The sequence below is a fragment of the Alosa alosa genome, chromosome 15 (assembly GCF_017589495.1).
Source record: "Alosa alosa isolate M-15738 ecotype Scorff River chromosome 15, AALO_Geno_1.1, whole genome shotgun sequence".
NCBI lineage: Eukaryota > Metazoa > Chordata > Actinopteri > Clupeiformes > Clupeidae > Alosa > Alosa alosa.
In genome coordinates this window covers 30,888,249-30,908,248 of record NC_063203.1, presented here as the reverse complement: position 1 = coordinate 30,908,248, position 20,000 = coordinate 30,888,249, and the positions used below count along the sequence as shown (strand labels likewise).

The 20,000-nt window shown below is 43.9% G+C and overlaps 1 protein-coding gene across 1 annotated transcript in view; it reads left to right on the top strand.

Annotated features, from left to right (window-relative positions):
• Positions 1–20,000, top strand: part of wu:fb16f03 (eukaryotic translation initiation factor 4 gamma 1) — a 61,440-nt gene that overhangs the window by 7,147 nt on the left and 34,293 nt on the right. Inside the window, 3 exon segments of the mRNA XM_048264079.1 lie at positions 8,118–8,202; positions 12,267–12,406; positions 19,068–19,160. Coding sequence (XP_048120036.1) covers positions 8,118–8,202; positions 12,267–12,406; positions 19,068–19,160 — 318 coding nt within the window.

The following is a 20,000-nucleotide window of genomic DNA, read 5'->3' as shown; positions in this document are numbered from 1 at the left end:
AAGGTTGAACACACAAGAGCTATGACTCATTACTAAACGCATCCCCTTTTGCAGAATGCCAAATCTGACAGCAATTTGTTTATCAATAAAACAAATTCGCCTACCGTTACACTCCAGGGCCATACAAGCTACTTTAGTTTTATTATGTATGTTTTTTATAACAAGCTCCTGCTGTACAGGAATATGTACTTGATGGAAAGACGACAGAGTAGTAGTTGGAGCAGCTGAAGGTGAGGCTGAAATTTCAACGGAAATGCCTACCAGCTGTTGTGATAGATTTCCTCCAAATTCTTTCTGGTTGTAGCTACCAAACCTAGGTTCAACACCAGATTCTGCATTGCATTGTCAAACTTGAAATAACAAGAAGCTACTGACAACGGCAATGTCAATGGAGAAAAATTGCTTTCTGGTATTCTGTGTTTTTTGGAGTACACAATATGTATTCATCATTTGGTCAATGTCCCCTGATCCCTGCCAAGACTTGGTTCCCCAGTAACAATGGATATTAGGGAGGGAAGTGAACCCCATGTAAATGATCAATCCCAGAAACCTGTGAAACTCTTCTGGGGTCTTTGTCCCATGCCCCTGCACTGTTTGCATACGACGGCCTACTAAGCACAAGCTCCCATTCCTTCCGGTTGGTAAAACCACATATGCCTGGGACAACAATGTGAGTAAAAAAGAACATAAGTCTATTTCACACAGTGTTTTAGTCTGCACCATCCTACGCACGGCACATAAATCTATACCTTCTTCCTCCATCCCCTCATGGTCTTCAGCATTGTGAGCGCAAGCTCATGAGCAGCCAGCTACCTCTTCAGGCTTGCGAGAAGGTCTGTGTAGGTCTAGTCATCCTCCATCTGAAACAAGAGCGAAATCATACAAATACCTTTATTAATGTAAAAAATAAAATCACAAAACTACAGATTTGTGCATGTATGCACACAAAAGAAGAGGTAGCCTAAACTATTGAAGCATCCTCAGAATATACTCGAAATATTTCTAAGTAGGCCTATGAAAAGTCATTGTATTACACATGGGTTTAGCTACCCTAAATCTGATTGCCTGGCTGGCATCAAGATAAAGACCGATTACATTTCACCTAGTAACAAACTGCTGAAATGCAATAATGACATTTCTGACAGAATATGTGATTTCACATCATGTTTTCTATAACTACATATTGAGAGGAGTTGTGTTTCATCTATTTCAAGTCATGCCATCTTAGAAAATGTTGAGACAAGCACGTCTGATGTTTGTCATTTAGAAGTTAGCAAGTTAAATAGTTCACTACAGACTGCACTACAGATAACAACCGGAGGAAAGGCAATAAGTTAATCACATTTCTGACAGAATATGTGATTTCGCATCTTATTTTCTACAACTACATACTGAGAGGAGTAAAAAATATCGCTCAACTTATTTCATGTCAGAACGTTAGCACTAACGTAACTTGAAAGCTTGCCCATTGATTTATTCAGCTTTGGTTTGCTATACTGTCTTGCCAATATAATGCTTACCTAACAAGCAAATTGGTACTAGAAAACAAACTTACCTACAGGTTATATACTAACAGGTTTTTAATGAAACTGTAAAATGAAAATAACTGACATCAAAAGCAAACGATAATATTGCAAGCAGTTCAGAATTATACAGTTAGCTAAAGTTACGTGACGATGCACTAGCCCCCCGCTAAGCCATAATGGTGACGCTGATGAGAAAGTATATTACTGTCAAATAACATGATTTAAGGACTTCAAATTACGATAAACCATAACTAGAACCGATGTAAAAACAATATTACCTCAGTTTATCCAGCTGTGTGGTTTCCAGTCGAGGTAAACTCCAACTTAAGTGCAGGTGGCATCCGGCTGTCCACGTCAAATGCACCGACTCAAGTGAAAATATTTTTTCAAGACTCATCTTCAAGTATCCAAAACATTTCGCGACATAAACCCCTTAACCAATCATATCAAATTGAAGCTTATGTCAGCATTACGGGGAAGATTTCAGAAATAAAATCAGTCATTGGACAGCTGAGATATTAGACGATTGGCCATCGTTACTTTTGTAACGAAATTAGAACGGTCGGGCTCGTAAGGGTTAAAGGAATTATCCGGAGTAAAATGCACTTTAGATCGATTTACGGATGATTGGGGGTACATACGTTGAGTTGACATCAAAATCATGTCATTCGGATGTGTTTTGAGAGTTCGATTGTACCGTTTTCAGTCAAAACTTGTAGCCTGGAAGTGAGCAGGGCATATCAATTTCGCCGCTACAAAACGCTATTTTTATACCTTCTACAGTTCCAAACAACATTGCACTTACGTGGTAGTGAGTAGAGGGTCCCTAAAGCCAAACCGAAGTATCCCGAGGTCTTTATGTGGTCGGATAGAGAGTCCAGAATGAATTTCATCAAGCCAGTACCTTTCCGGAAATGTTGCCATCTTTGCTGCCATCTTCAGGGGAAAGTCCGTAGGAGTCGATTGCTGAGTGTGTTGTAACACGCTCAGGAAATGTACAATTTCGTCGCCGTTTAAAAAAAACAAAAAAACAACCATAGTCCAGTCCATACAACTTCATTTCAATTTCGAAAGAAATACTGGACTATGTTTAAAAAAAAAAAAAAAAAAAAAAACGGCTAATTTAAATTGTGAATTTCCAGAGCGTTCCAGAGCACTAAAAAATTAAACTATTAGGCTTGAAATGATCACAAACACTTACAGATTATGACATTTTTTTTCCCAAAAACCCCTCAACAAATCCAGAAAGACATATTGACCAATTTATTGGTAAAATTCCACAAGTCTCCATTGACATTAGTGCAGCGAGGGCTTACTCTGGTCTGCATAAAGGGGGATTTCCCCCCCTCCCCCTTGCAATAATCGAACGCGGAAGTTGTCGAATGTTTGCGCCTCTCGCTCCGCTTTAACCCTCTCTGATTATACTGGACTTTGTGGTAAATAAAAGAAAAAAGTAAATGTCATATTAGGCTACTATTATTTGCCTTATTTGTGGGTGGACAAGGTAACTGACTATGACAATACATTTTAGCAGATGCACAGCAATGACCTGTATCCAATTATTAGCCTGCTCACTGCGTTGTGTAGGCTATGGAAACTATTTTAAAACGCACAGGCTGTAGTTCCTACCTGTAGTCCATGACAACGCAGCGTTGGGATTATGTATAAGCAGCATGTCTCCCCAAGTGATTTAAAACTAAATAAATATATATGACTTTAGTTTGCTTTCTTGCATTATTGACATGATTAGGCTATGCGTTTGATTTAAATGGTCAGGCTGCCAGGCTAATATCCAACAAAAACAAGCCTGCTCGAACCACGATACCCGAGGGATGTGGGCTAATATCCAACAAAAACAAGCCTGCTCGAACCACGATACCCGAGGGATGTGGGCTAATATCGGTTTAATTTAATTTGCGTTGTTTAATTTGTTTAATTTAGTTTAATTTGCGTTGCCTTTGTCTGCCACGGTTTAACAAGCTGCAAATTCACACTGGGTGCAGCAAAAATCCCAGCTATCCACAAGTGTCTTACGTCCCAGGTCTACTTAATTAAAGTAATTTTCGTTAAATAGCCTATTGCGCAATTATATTGCCTGTCCAAATATACTGTAGCATTTAGGGATCATTATTTGTGTAGCCTAAAGTGACTCAATATTGATTTGCGTTGTTTATTATCACAAATGAACATCACATTGAATAACCTAGGACTTCAGAGACAGGGCAAACTTCTACCACCATTCCCGAACAACTTCTTTTCCTCTGAGGGAATGCCCAATCTTCATCAACGACATACCGTTGTACCTTACGTTGTCTCCGTCTGTAACATGGAACCTAATAGGCTAATTCTAGCTGGTGCCGGAAACTAACACCCATGAAACGCCATTTAATAAAGATGGCTGCGGTCAATTTCAAACTTTTTTTGGCTGAAGTAGCTAGCCTAGCATGTGCCATTGAAATGAATGGGGGTGGGACTTAGTCACTCTCTCCAGTTATATATAATACCTCCATGAGCACAGCTCTGCATGGACCCGCTCACCTCTGCAGCCTATCAGGGCTTCCCTGCTAATGTAGCAAAGCACCGATAGGTTGATGCGCTCTGTATGCAAATGAGTTCGACAAGCAACAGCTGACTGCTGTAACGTGATTGGACTAGAGCTTAGCGGGAGACAGAGAGACTCATTTTGAAAAGGTGACGCCATCTGTCATCCATTATAAGGGAATGTTTAGAATTTCAGTATAAACTGGAGACCGTAAAGTTTAAACAAACAAAGTAGGATAGACCTACAGCCAGCAAGCATTAGGCCTACTTTGCTAACGCAGTCAACGGAGAGCGGATGCTTCTAACGTGATGTAGCCTATCGCCCATCTGGATTCGTTCCGCTTCTCTCACTGTCCATTCTTCCCACGTTTCATGGGAATTCGACCGGTAGTTTGGCATCGTCCTTATAGCACCAAAAACATGCTTAATATCTCCCAGATAGTATAATAATTAAAGCTGGAGATTCACATTTGCGTGTATTTGGTTACTGCCTCAGAGTTCCGGGGGCCACACCACCACATAGGCGAGTAGACCATGATTGGCAGCTCGCATGAGCCCATGCCAGGTAGTCTACTTTAAAGCACGAGCTCTAGTCGAAGTCTAGCTATACACAACAAAAAGGCTATGAAACAACATCAACAGCCTAGTTTGCATAAAAAGCTTGCAAATGCACTAACTGCCATTTATTTGAAATGTTATCAGCAAAGTTGTAATGCGAAACTTCTCGGAAAACTTCTGCACTACATAATGACATCATGACATTCATCTTTCGTTCTCATGAGGCCCATAGGGCATCACAATAAATTTGAAGAACATTTGAAAAATTTGCTTGTAAAACATGCAGGTTACAAACATACCTCTACTTTGATATTTTGGAGCTGTCAAAGAGGCTACGGAACCATCACTGCACATTATCGCTAATTAAGCTGCTCTGAAAAAAGGTAGCCTAATGTTAGCGCATAGTTGCCGTTAAAATGCCTACTAGCACTGTGAATCGAAACACTCCCAACACCGGAATATATAACATGTTTAAAAACTAACTAAGGGGGAAGACCTCAAATGTAGTGAAGCATTTGAGAATACACTGGTCCCTCAACATTAGATTAGGCTGCAATTGCCGTTGTTCATGACCGGCATGGCATGGCAAGCCGTTTTAACATTTAAGGTTATGGCAAGCCATCTGTACTGGATAAACTTGAAAGCAGAGAAAGTTCGACATTGTGTGCTTCCATGGCAAGCCATTTTGATATTTAAAGGTGTGATTTGTAGGATTGTTACCGAATGTTCTGTAGGCCAAAATCAAAACACTGGTGAACGTTCTCAAGACTACCAGACGCGAGCTGGGTTGCCAGATGTAATAAAGACTTAGCTAACGTTAGTTGACCTGCAGCTGCTTTAATGTTTCTCCAACCATGACCCAGCTACACATTACGGAAACAGTGAAAACAAAAAATACCTCTCTAACCAACGTAACATATTTAGCTGAAGTTAGCGATGCAGATGAAGTTTAGCCTAGGCTACCTGTTGTGGAGAAATATGGCCAGCTCTGCGTCAGACTTGATATTCTTCGTTTGACGAAGACGTCACCATCTCGGGAAGCTCCTCCGATGTCCACTTAATTTGTTTCTTGTTTTAATTTTGGAAATTTGCCTGCATAGGCGATCATGACTAGCCTACAACTGACAGCTGTTGACAGTTGGCCTTTGCTAATTTGGCAACCCAAATAGGAGGACGCGCTAGCCCATTATTAATACACTATTTTAGAATTAAGGGTTCAAAACATAAACGAAAATTCCAAGAGATTCCGCCCCGTAACTCATTTTTTTCATGGGTTTTACGGGGTTTTACGGGTTAGAGTAATGTTGTCAAATAAGCCATTACTTCAATTTATCGTGTTTCCTTACTCTCTGACAACATATGGTGATCATTTTTGGAATGGTTACAGTTTATTTTCCATTATTTCCTACATACTGGTCCTTTAAAGTTATGGCAAGCCGTCTGCAATTAGAATAATCAATAAAAAAAGCAATTTCATGCTTTGAACCAATACCCAACACTTACATGTAACGACCATTCAGGATATGTTGTAAAATATTGAAATCTGGGGAATTTTACATGTTTATTTCATTTCATCCCCCATGCCAGTAACTGTATAGTGTAATTTCCAAGGGGAATATTTTCGACCCTACACCTTGCCACTGTTTCGAGGGACAAGGGGAAGGGGAATGTGTAAGAATGACTAATGGGATTGGGCCTTATTCTTCCTGTTAAATAAACATCGCCAGATCAGTGGTGTGTGCTTATCTGCTCTGCCATTGACCACACACAAAAGCTGCTGTTGAGTTTTCCGACAATCAAACATTCAAATGGGTGTGGGGGGGGGGGGGTGTTGGTGGACCCTGTGACCCCAAAGTCTGACATGACTGGGCCTCAGGTCAAAGAAGTTTAAGAAAGGCTGGTATAGAGCAGGTTACACTGGGGAGCTATATTTAGCCTGCTATGAGCTAGCATTAGCCTGCTATGAGCTAGCATTAGCCTGCTATGAGCTAGCATTAGCCTGCTATGCCAGTGCCAGGCAACGCTAGCCGTGCATGAAGCCTCGTGACTCTAGTGTGCCAAGGCTGATGCTGCTTACACAGAAATCATGGCCGGGAATAGAGACAATTTAATGTGATAAACTGACTGACACGGACTGTTTGGGATGTCCTTGCCATGTAGGTTAGGGGTGGGGCTGTTTTGTCAGCATTTCCTTTGTTTCAGGTGTCTATACGAAAACGCAAGGGTGTCATAATTGTCGTTTTGAAAAGTTTCCTCTCTGGAAACTGTTTTCCAAAAAAATGTGTTTTAATGCCGGATTCATGTGGAAGAAAGATACAAAACTTTTCCGGATTTGATCTCAAACATCATTTTCATTGTATTCATGTGGATACCCTCCGACCGAAAGCCTGTAGAGGTCTGTCTACTGACCGTGTGTGTGTGTGTGTGTGTGTGTGTGTGTGTGTGTGTGTGTGTGTGTGAGGCCCTTTTCTTTTTTTTCCGTCTATTTGCCGTTTTTACTCAGTCTCTGTGCCACCCCATCCCCCCCCCCCCCCCACCCCCACACACACACACACATTCCAGCATTGTGCTGAGTCGACCCCTCTGCTTGGCTGCCCCTCTGGACCCTTCCTGATTGTGCAACCAGAGGACTCTCATGCAGCGTGTGTGTGAACTTGTACACGTGTGCATATCTACGTGTGTGTGTGTGTGTGTGTGTGTGTGTGTGTGTGTGTGTGTGTGCTCAGAAATCTCTAGAATCCTGATCCTGTAGATCCTGTGTGCTGTTCAGATGGCCTTTGCCTTGATCACAGCCCTCTGCTCCACTAAATAAAAATGCAACAGAATAGTATTAAAGGACATTTTTATTTATTATGTTTCCTTAACATGTAGTATTAAGAACTATCTTAACTATTGAGTTAAAGAAATAAAATATAATAGAACTTCATTAAAACTAAGTAGTATACTAAAGAATTAAAATGCAGTAGAATATGATGGAAACTTGATGAAGACCTGGCTGGCGTTTGCCACCGCCACACACACACACACACACACACACACACACACACACACACACACACACACACACACACACACACTCCCAAAGAGAGCTTAGCTGAGGTTACAGCAGATCAGTGTAGTTCTGATCAGAGTGATTGATTTTGTGTTCCGTCTCAGCTGGGAATTGTGAGTAATATATTGAAGAGGTTCATTAGGCTTACTGTATTACTATTTCTCACTGTTTCTCTGTACAAGCCAATAAGGTAAAATTTTGTGTACCTGACAAGTTTCGGCTACCTTGCCTCTGTAGCCTCCATATAACACAGCTCAGACGACGTCACACCAACATCACGTGACACCTCTGATAAAGGCTACAGAGGCAAGGTAGCCGAAACTTGTCAGGTACACAAAATTTTACCTTATTGGCTTGTACAGAGAAACAGTGAGAAAAATTGAGTAATGCTCAGGTGAGGTTCTAGTGTTCTTCAACGTTCTCCTCTGTTCTACCCGCAGTACCGCGCACCCTATGTCACACCGCAGCAGTACCAGGTCACAGGATCCCCTGGGTTCTACCCCGGAACCAGCCCAGGAGATTACGGTAGGACAGACACAGATGTGTGTGTCTGCTCTTCTGCTTATGTACAACCCCGTATTAATATGCTCTCTTAGCGTGTGTGTGTGTGTGTGTGTGTGTGTGTGTGTGTGCGCGTGCGCGCACAGAAGAGCTGGTCTAATTGAATAGGCATGCTGCTAGTATGCTATTGCACTCTCTAACCTTTGGTGGAACAAAACCAGTGCAACACTGGGGATGAGAGAGAGAGAGAGAGAGAGAGACATAATAGCCAGTAGCATGTTCCATTCTCCTGCTGTGACCCTCCTGAACACTAGGGGGCCCCAGGCGCCGGCCCCCGTCTCCTGACCCAGTCCCCTTTGAAGAAGCCTGCCCTTCTCTCAGCACCCGGCAGCAGAGGGGCTGTGTGTGTGTGTATTTTTATCTGAGCGCTGAGTGATTTAGGACCTGAGTCTTTGCTGGTGCCACAGATCATATCACTGCCCCCTCTCGCGCACCCCTTGACATATGCGCACATACACACACTTGCGCACACAGATACATCCAGGACCTGCAGACAGGACAGGATAAGTTGTGGAGAGAGAGACTCGCCTCTCATGTAAACACCATATGACTACCGAGAATCGGCAGAAGCAGTGTGTTGGAAGACAAGAAACGAGCGAGTGAGTGAGTGAGTGAGCGAGGGAGGGAGGGAGGGAGGAAGAGAGAGGGTGGAGGAGAAGAGAGGGAGGAGAAGAGAGGGAGAGGGAGGAGGAAGAGGAGAAGAGAACATGGGGAATCGAGCGTCCAGCCACAACTCTCAACAGGGTAGGTTTTGTCTGTCTCTCTCTCTGTCCCTCTCTCTTTCTCTCTCTCTCTCTCTCTGTCCCTCTCTCCCCCCCCACCCCCCGGTGGTTCTCTCTCATACTCTGTGACTCCTGTAGCATGACTCATAACTTAGGAGCTCACTGAGTTGGAAACGTTTCCAAGACTCCCAACACTCTACTGAACTTTACGCTTTCAGGTCGTCCTGTTCTCTCTCCTTCTCTCTCTCTTTTTCTCTCTCTTTTTCTCTCTCTCCTTCCCTCTCTCTCTTTCTCTCTCTCTCCCCCTCTCTATCTCTCTTAACCCTCTGGCTGCTTCTCTCTCTTTCTTTCTCTTTCTCTGTCTCTCTTTCTCTGTCTCTCTCTCTCTCTCTCTCTGTCCCCCCCCCCCCTCATCTCTGGGTTTTGACTATATTTAGTCTCTAGTCCACTGGTCAACAATGCAGCCTCTGTGTGTGTGTGTGTTGGCCAGAGAGGGAGAGAGAGGGTACAGGGTAGATGAAGGGTTGCGTGATGGTGAGGGTTGCGTAGATTTGGAGGGCTGGGGGTATGTATAGGTGTGGAGAGGGTGTAGATTTGGAAGTGTGTGTGTATGTGTATGTGTGTGCGTGCACGCACACTTGTGGCCATGTGTGTGTGTTTTTAGTGTGTGTGTGTGTGTGGCTGGTTTAAGATGTAAATACCTACACATAGCAAAATAAACAAATAAAAGTGGAATGGCACTTTGAGAGCCCAGATCTCTGCTCAGGCCAAATGCTGAATCTTGCAACGCTAACGAAAGCCAAGCTGGATTGGTGGATCGGTTCTGTGTTTCAGGTATCTATGTGTCTATTAATGACAAGAACGTCAGTTTATGTGTGATGCGCATACCTCCAGAACCATTCGTCCACTGATTTCAAACTTGGCTGGTGTATTGTTACAGGCACGAGCGCTGTGCCAATATTGACATCATTTGGATGAGAAATGTAAAAGATATTGTTAAATTGACCTTGTTTGGATGAGAAATGTAAAAGATATGAGAAATTGACGTCGTTTGGATGAGAAATATAAAAAATAATGTTAAATTGACGTCGTTTGGATGAGAAATGTAAAAGATATCGTTAAATTGACGTCGTTTGGATAAGAAATGTAAAAGATATTGTTAAATGTCGTTAGAAGAAGCACAGATTGTTTTTTGTCGCTCTAGTAGCCTCTCCCCGTCTCGCACCGCGCAGCACTGAATCATTGCACACGGGTAGAAAGCCAAGTGAGTGCTGTTTAGAGCAGGCCAAGATGTTTGGATGATTATCATGTCTGAACTCAACAATATAATGACTAATGTAATGTAACAACACGCCATCCCACATGGCGCAATGGCTATTCAAAACAACTTAAAACAATGTCTATGTTACTAAACTGACACTTCGAACAGCCTACTTTGGACTGTCTTTCAACTTTGAATAAACAAACAACAATTCCGACTGCACGTCCCAGAATCGAAGCACGTGACAGCTGTTGTGTTTTTAAAGACTGATTCAGAATGCCACACATGAGCATTCTACGCTGGCCACTCCAGATACAGACACTGAGTGTCCAAGCGGGATGTCACGTGTACCACAGACTGTCTTTGGCAATGTCACACTGTTGCAAATTTCATATGACCATCATTCCACAAAATGGTGTTTGTCTTCTCTATCATTACATTTTCAATTAGGCTAAACATAGCCTTAACTGGAAACTGCTGTTAGTCCTATGTCATTTTGATCTGAAAAAAAATGTCAAATGCAGCCATACTTAAATTAATACTGCTTACTGCATGTATATTACGGTTATGTTCAGTATTCATTATTGAATGCTTAGCTGGAATTTTGTTTTTCCCTATCATCCTATTTTTAAAGTCGGCGTATGCAACTAGGCTACGGGTTTTCTACAGGAAATGTATGTTTTGAACGGGCCCTGCACTAGTTAAATTGAACGGATCCTTTGGTGATCCCTGCTCCACCCGTCTGTCTCCTCCACCCGTCTGTTGCTCCACCCGTCTGTCTCCTCCACCCGTCTGTCTCCTCCACCCGTCTCTGTCTCCTCCTCCACCCGTCTGCCTGTCTGTTGCTCCACCCGTCTCCTCCCACCCGCCTGTCTCCTCCTCCACCCGCCTGTTGCTCCACCCGCCCTGTTGCTCCACCCGTCTGTCTCCTCCACCCGTCTGTCTCCTCCACCCGTCTGTCTCCTCCACCCGTCTGTCTCCTCCACCCGTCTGTCTGCTCCACCCGTCTGTCTCCTCCACCCGTCTGTCTCCTCCACCCGTCTGTCTCCTCCACCCGTCTGTCTCCTCCACCCGTCTGTCTCCTCCACCCGTCTGTCTCCTCCACCCGTCTGTCTCCTCCACCCGTCTGTTGCTCCACCCGTCTGTTGCTCCACCCGCCTGTCTCTCCACCCATGTTTCCTCCCACCCGTCTGTTGCTCCACCTGTCCACCATGTTTCGTGGACATGGCCCCCCCAGGTGTGTTCCGGTCTGGTGAACCGGTTTCTGTTTGCCTCGACCTCTCTGCAGACGCTTGTGAGCACGAGCAAACCGTTTTGAGGGGGTTGTTCTTCGCCAGCATGCTGGGGAGCTGGACTAAGCGTTAACGTTGAAACGTAACGTATCTGTTCAGATGTTTCCTCTGTTAAGGCATTTGAATGCTCCTCCAGGGTGCAGGTAGAGGAGCTGTAGTTGGTATACTGCAGCTCACAGTTGCACACGTTTATTTGAAAGTTATCTCCTGACCACAATCAAGTATTTCTGGGTTGGACGGGCCTGTCTTTTCAGATGTTTTGGACTTTAGATCATCTGCCTTCATTACCAAACGATAATTGTTATTTGGTAGAGATTATTTGGCTTGATCCACATGTTTTTTCAGTGTGTGTGTGTCCTGTCTTTCCTGCAAAGTGACTTGACTAGATTTGACCTCACCCTAACCCTGTCCTCTCCAACCCACAGCAGGGTAGAGGTTGGAGAGGACAGGGTTAGGGTGAGGTCAAATCTAGTCAAGTCACTTTATTTCCATAGCAGATTTAAAAACAGCACTTTGACCCAAACCTTTAACCTAGCATGAGGGACAGTATGAGCACAGAAGAATAGATGAATCTGGAAATGCTGTATTTTTTTGTTGTTGTCAAAGTAACGACTACACCCCCTCCTCTCTCTCTCTCTCTCTCTCTCTCTCTCTCTCTCTCTCTCTCTCTCTCTCTCTCTCTCTTTTCCCCTCTCTATATCTCTCTCTCTCTCTCTCTCTCTCTCTCTCTCTCTCCCTCTCCCTCTCTCTCAGCTGGTCCGTACTATCCGGCTCAGCCCCAGTTTACTCCCCCTGTTCAGCCTGCTGCCCCTGTGCTCATAAGCCCCGCCCCCCAGCAACAGGCTCCTCCCCAACAACAGCAGCAAGCTCAACCCAAACGGGAACGCAAACAGGTAGGATGCACCCCCACACTCACTTATGCATGTATGCACACACACACACCCTTATATAGCTGCTCTGGTGTTTAAGTACGATAGCTAGCCTATCAATACAACATATGTGCCTAACATGAACCAAGCATAGACTGTATATATAGAACCCAAGGGATAGCTAGCCTATCAATATAACACACGTGCCTAACATGAACCAAGGGATAGCTAGCCTAGCAATACAACACATCTATTCTTGGTGAGTATAGTGCTGTGCTGGTGTAGTAGATGGATGAGTATTGTTGAGTACAGTGCTGGGCCCAGTTTCCCAAAAACATCGTAAGCTTAAAGGTGCTCTACGCGATGCCACACTTTTATTAGGCTAAAACATAGCCCATAAAACATAACAAACTGTTCCAGCAAATCACAGACGAGATGTGCGTTTAGGAGAGTTTCAATTGCACGGGAGGGAGGGGGAGGAAGTAGCGAGCTAGCTCTCTGTTTTGTTTGAAAGTCAACAGAAGTGACGTTACGCAGCATCGCTTAGATCACCTTTAAGAAGCTCGTAAAGTCCCTATTACGAACGTCTTAAGATTTGTGGACTGTTTCCCGAAACCATTGTTGCTTAAGAACGTTGTGAGAGCACTCGTATATCTATGAGTACTACTCCAACTGAGGTCACCAGCAGGGCATGCAGGGGAATTACAACTAAGAATATAAATCCAACTACGTTCCTATTCCCAAGTGAATTAATCTGTAGATCCGAAGTTTAAACGGTAGCTGTGATGTGCAGTTACCTGACATCACCAAATTAGAGGATTTTTCAGAACTATTAACGTGGACATCTCCCCTTAAAGGTATTATCCGGAGTAAAATGCACTTTAGATCGATTTACGGATGATTGGGGGTACATATGTTGAGTTGACATCAAAATCATGTAATTCGGATGTGTTTTGAGAAAGTTTGATTGTACCATTTTCAGTAAAAACTCGTAGCCTGGAAGTGAGCAGGGCATATAAATTTCGCGCTACAAAACACTATTTTTATACCTTCTACAGTTCCAAACAACATAACACTTACGTGGTAGTGAGTAGAGGGTCCCTAAAGCCAAACCGAAGTATCCCGAGGTCTTTATGTGGTCGGATAGAGAGTCCAGAATGAATTTCATCAAGCCAGTACCTTTCCGGAAATGTTGCCATCTTTGCTGCCATCTTCAGGGGAAAGTCCGTAGGAGTCGATTGCTGAGTGTGTTGTAACATGCTCTGGAAATTCACAATTTTGTCGCCGTTTAAAAAAAAAAATAGTCCAGTCCATACAACTTCATTTCAATTTCGAAAGAAATACTGGACTATGTTTAAAAAAAAAAAAAAAGCGGCGACTCACGGACTCACGGAAGTGCATGGATCCATCATTATTTGAAAACCGGGCCCTGTTCTGGTGCAGCCAATGAGTAGGCTGTTGCTGTTGAATACAGTACTGGTCTTGTGTACCAGGTGAGTATTGTTATTGAGTATAGTGCTGGTCTGGTGTACTTGATGAATATTGTTATTGAGTATGGTGCTGGTCTGGTGTACTTGATGAATATTGTTATTGAGTATGGTGCTGGTCTGGTGTACTTGATGAGTATTGTTACTGACTATTAAGGTTTTGCACCTCCGTTCTAATGTTACGTCACCGTTTGTTTACAACTAGAGTGGTAGGCAAGGCACTGCAGAGTGGTAGGCAAGCCTACAACAGTCGGGTTGCATAGGCTACGCATAGTTACAAATAGCTTCAAAATTGAAATTTTAATATCAAATATTGACTGGGATGCCGACCACTTGTGTAGGCCCTAACAGTTGGTTTTACAACTAGATGTACCGCAGAGCGGTACAAAATATGACCGCTGCCCAGTCCAGCACATTTTTTCCACAAAAATAAATCACGCTGAAAGGCCTATATGATTCTAACTGTCTCACTGAATTGCATTATCCACACTCAATTCTCACTGGTATCTGCTAGACAACAAGTACCAAAACATGATTAGTTCATAGATTTCACATGTAAAATTCATTTTATACAACCCCACCCCCCATCTTGCCTGTTCATAATTTGAGAAATTCTTGAATTGTGTGCATGTGTGCGTGTACATGTTTATGTTTGTGTGTGTGTGTGTGTGTGTGTGTGCGTGCGTGCTTGTGTGTTTGCCTGCGTATGTGTGTTTGTGCATGTGCATGCATGGGTACATATGTCTACTGTGTGAGTATGTGTCATACGTATGATTACTGTGAATGTATGTGTGTGCGTGTGTATCTGTTTATGCACATGTGTGCACATGGAATGGGTTAACATGACCCCTGGAGGCAAACATACGGAAAAAATTGGTCATCCTAGGCCCTACGGTTCTCAAGATATTCACAGAAAACTGTGTCTGCCCTACCCTCCTTTCGGGGGTCCAGTACAGCGGGGGGGGGGGGGCTACAGATCAAAACGAAAAACGATGGTTCCATGCTATCCATGTGGGGTTACATGCCCTCCAAGTTTCGTCTACCCCGGTCTTTCAGTGTCCCGGGAATCCTTGACGGATATTTGGACATGCGAAAAAGAAGGGGGGGGGGGGGAATCTGACTAAACCTTCGCTGCGCGGCGGTCATAATAAGAACCAAAAAGGCAACGAACGACCGTTTAGCCTACCTATCCTCATGGTTGTGGAGGATGATCGTTAGCAGCTTGAAGTCTTTTATTCTCAAGATGGCCTAATGGTGTAGCCTAGGCTACTGTCTACGAAGACGTAGGCTAAAATACAACTTTCTACAGTCATCCAAAAATGAATTGCCAGAGATGGGCTATGAAGGGAAAAAGTGCAGCATTTTAAATATGGCAAGAATATTTTTACCGGAACAGTTTGTTCTAATTTGTCTCGTGAAATTCGTGCTTATGGGCATCAATCACTTATCTTCTGTCCTTCTATTTCAAGTTATCATGAGTGTCATTTGATTATATAATCACAACAAATGATAATAAATGAAAACCGAATAGGCTTATGTGCTATAACCTACAGGTCAGTTTGGCTAACTCCCGTATGTCAAAATAAACTGATTTGACCGAATTGTTTAGCGATCACACACAACTTAACACAGCAACCTCAAACACCACTGTTGAACCCTAGGCTACTGCTTCAGTCATGTAAGAAATAAGCAGTTTATGAATGATCTTTACCCGTTTAATCAAGCCGTACATGACCAAAATAACAGCATATTTAAAGGCTGAGCTAGCATAACAGCCTAATATAGCCGATGCTGCAATGGGTAACTAATAAAAAGTTTCATAGCCTACAATTAATTAACTTTATCACTCACATTCTGAGTTTTTCTGGGTGGTTATATCCATGCAGATCGTCTTCGAATAAGCCATCACTGTTATATGTTATAATATGTTACAGGATCATGACTTTAACGCCATTAATGTTAGACTACATGATGCTGACTGACGCTGGCTATAACTGTAACGTTAGGCTACCGTTTTAACGTCTGCTGATACTGCCTACCAAAACCTGTCGCTGTTCAGTTGAAGTTAAATGATCAAATATTGTTTGATTTTGTGTCAACTTTCAGAGGGAAGACATGTTCCTTTCTGGCCAAATTTCACAGCTTCTAACAAAGTCTATCGTCTTCGTGTAAACCGAGTTTTGAACAGAGAAAAAAAGTTAGGCTACGATTAGGCTGCAGGTTCTCCCATAACGTTATCGATACAGATCAATGCACCAAATCAGGGCGATTTTTAGCGAAATAACGTTCCTGTGACAGGCTATCAAATATTGAACAATGGAATAACGTTTCATCATCACCTTTATTGATGCCTGAAATGTTGACATTGCTGAAATACAGAGATGTAGCCGACCGAGAGGCAGCTGCAGACAACGATGTTCAATGGGTTCAACTCCGCTCTAGAATCGTTGATGTAAACAAAGCTATAGAACCTAGAATACGTCACATGAAAAACATTGCCGTATAGACCCTTTCAACAATAAAAACAAAAACAATGCTTGAACGTTCTATTTGGGCCCCAATCTACTTCCTCTGCATTAAGATAACATATGGAATGTTAAAAAGGAAGTCTTGTGGGGCCAACTATGATGCTGAGAATGGAACTCTCTTGAAAGGGTCCATAGTGCTGGTCTTGTGTACTTGATGAATATTGTTGTTGAATATGGTGCTGGTCTGGTGTACTTGATGAGTATTGTTATTGACTATAGTGCTGGTCTTGTGTACTTGATGAATATTGTTGTTGAATATGGTGCTGGTCTGGTGTACTTGATGAGTATTGTTATTGACTATAGTGCTGGTCTTGTGTACTTGATGAATATTGTTGTTGAGTATGGTGCTGGTCTGCTTTATTAACTGAGTATTGTTGTATAATATTGTTATTTAGTATTATCGTTGAGTATAGAGGTGGTCTGGTTTGGCTAATGTGTGGAATGTGGTGCCTCTGATGTGGCCTAGGTGTAGCCTGCGTGTGGCCTAGGTGTAGCCTGCGTGTGGCCTAGGTGTAGTCTGCGTGTGGCCTAGATTTTTAGGAAGGCCAAGAGAGCCAAGATTCCAGCGCTCACCTCGATGAACACACTCCCTAACCCGTGGTTATCCAGCATGCTGTGCGGTGGGCGGCTGCTGTTATCTCTGCCGGTTGCGTTATCGGGCGCTTGGAGACACAGCTTGTCACTGCTTACCTGGGGCAGAGGTGGACTTTGACCGACTGGCACCCTACGGTGTTCAACCGCACAAGGTCCACGAGAGAGGGAGGGAGAGAGAGAGGGAGAGAGGAGGAGGAGAGAAAAAGAGGGAGGGAGGGAGGGGAGAGAGGGAGAGGGAGAGAGAGGAGGAGAGAAAAAGAGGGAGGGAGGGAGAGAGAGAGGGAGGAAGAGAGAGAGAGAGGGAGAGCAGAAGGGATGCACAGGAGGCATAGCAGAATGAGAGAGCACACAGAAGAGCTGATTAAACTGGAACACTGAAGGTAAGAGTGTACTTGTGTGTGCTAGTGTGCTTCTCTCCACAAACTGGTTTTGAAAATGGAGAGAGAATGGGGGGAGGCTGACATGGTGTGTGTGTGTGTGCACATTCTCTAATGCTGTTAGTTGTTTAGAGCATTCCACAGTTCTCTGAGAGAAATCACATTCTATCATTCCTTCACCTAGTTACTCTCTGCCTTTTCTCTTCTCTTCTCTCCCTCTATCTCCCCTCTCTCTCTCTCTTCTCTCCCTCCCTCCCTGTCTCTGAGAGAGGGGGGCGGTGAAGGGCATGTCTGCACAGCTCAGCTCCACGTGGCTCTGCTTCTCCACCTCCTGACCCGGAAAAAGAATCTCTGCCTCTCTCTCTCTCTCTCTCTCTCTCTCTCTCTCTCTCTCTCTCTCTCTCTCTCTCTCTCTCTCTCTCTCTCTCTCTCTCTCTCCCTGTCTCTTAACTTCTCACTATTCCCACCTTGTTGCAATGACTGAAAGAAGTAAATGTTTTAAGTTAATTTAGCAAAGCTGGGTCTCTGTATCTCTCTCCTTCCCCTCCCATTCTCTCTCTCTCTCTCCCTCTCTCTCTCCCTCCCCCCTGACGGCCTCTCTGACTGCCTGTGCAGTGGGCGGGCATGCATTCCACTGCTGTCGTTACACAAGGCTAGTTGCGTGCTCCCTCCCTCTCTCTCTCCTCTCCTCTCCTCTCCCTCTCCTCTCTCTCTCTCTCTCCCTCTCTCTCTCGCTCTCGTTCTGTCTGCCTTGTGTGCGTGCGTGTGGAGAGGCAGCTGGCCGTTGGAGGCCCCAGTGCTGTGTGAGTCCTGGCCCAACTGAACGCCTCTGAGCTGGGCAGCTGCTCAAATCCAGCCCCAGGATGAGAGGCCTGCTAGGGTAGCGCCAGGCTGGCAGGTAGGACTGTGTCCGAGGTTAAGTGCACGCTGTGTGTCTGTATGCGTGTGTGTGTGTGTGTGTGTGTGTGTCTCTGTTTCTGTGTGTGTCTGACAGCTCCTGTTGACGTGTGAGTTTCTTGCGGGGCACTCCTAGTTCAGAATGTGAAAGTTTGCAAGTGTGTATCTGAATGTGTGTTTAGGGTCCTGATAGTGTGTGTGTGTGTGTGGTTGTTCAAGGGTCATGTGATTTTAAGGGAACAGTTTTAACTGTTTTTTCGTCGTATTTGATGTTAGTTTGCCCACTCTGACTAGAGTTCCACTTGCAAACTTTGCAAAAAATAAAGCTCCTCTGCTATGTTTTTGAGCAGTAGGAGGAGTTTGTGTGTGAGAGAGAGAGAGAGAGAGAGAGAGAATTCTTACAGATCTGGAGCATTACTGAAGAGAAAGGGCCTCTCTTCCTCCCTCTTGCTGTCTCTTGCTGTCTTTCTTTCTTTCTTTCTTTCTTTCTTTCTTTCTTTCAATCTCCCCACCCTCTCTTTCTCTCTCCCTCCCTCCCTCTTAAGATTTATCCTGACCTGACTCTCTCCTTATAGCTTTTGGTTATGGAAGCCCCCTTTACCCTCAGATGTATGACAGATGTCTCTCACTCTCTCTCACTTCCCTCTCTCCCTCGCTCCCTCCCTCTCTCTCTCTCCCTCGCTCCCTCCCTCTCCCTCTCCCTCTCCCTCTCCCTCTCCTCTCCCTCTCCTCTCTCTCTCTCTCTCTCTCTCTCTCTCCCTCTCCCTCTCTCCCTCCCTCTCTCTCTCTTTCTCTCTCATAGATACGTATCAGAGACCCTAACCAGGGTGGAAGAGACATCACAGAAGAGATTATGTCAGGTGGTAGATCCGCCTTGACCCCAACTCCCCCACAGGTAACACACACTCACACACACACACCTATTTCCCCAAAGGGAACACATATACACTCACACACACACACACACACACACACACACACCCCTTACACTCCCAAAGGTAGCACATACACACACACACTCCTACTGCCCCACAGGTAGCACATACAGACACACACCCCTACTTAGACTTACATAGGGCTGGGCAATATGGCTATAAATAATATTGCAATATTTTTAGTCTGTTTCACGATATATATCTCAATATTTTGAAATTTTATCAAAAGGACTTAATGAATTCTCACTTTTACCCTGAGATGTTTTAAATGATGCCAGTATATTGCAGTAGGCTAGGATAAATCATATCAGTCCAATCCCTGCAAATGATATCCGCATTAAAACATTCTTGGTTAATCACAGGTGGTTTCTATTTTAAATTTGCATGTAAAAGCAGGGGTGAAAGTAGTTTTGAATTCTTGCCAGTAGCCTACCATGAAAGTTTCTCATAGGGAAAAGTGTACAGGCAAAAATGTCAACACACCTAAATAGGGTACATCAATTGATTTATTTTAACCTATTTGCAGAGCATTCATCAGGGCCTGTTATTTGGCTTGATCATTCTCTCTTCTTCTGTCCTTGTCTTCTTTGAAAGGCCCCTCTGCCAATACACTCATCAGGATAAACTGTTACATGTAACTCACTTCTCTTTTTGCATGGCTTCATGGCTTTAGTTAACTTTCCAAATAAATGTAGCTTGTTTTAATCGGTCACTGATATGTCTCCATGATTGCTTACATCGGATAGAAGGGTGGTGCATGCTTTATTGTGTGCGTGCGTGCTTAATTAGTCGTTCGGTTG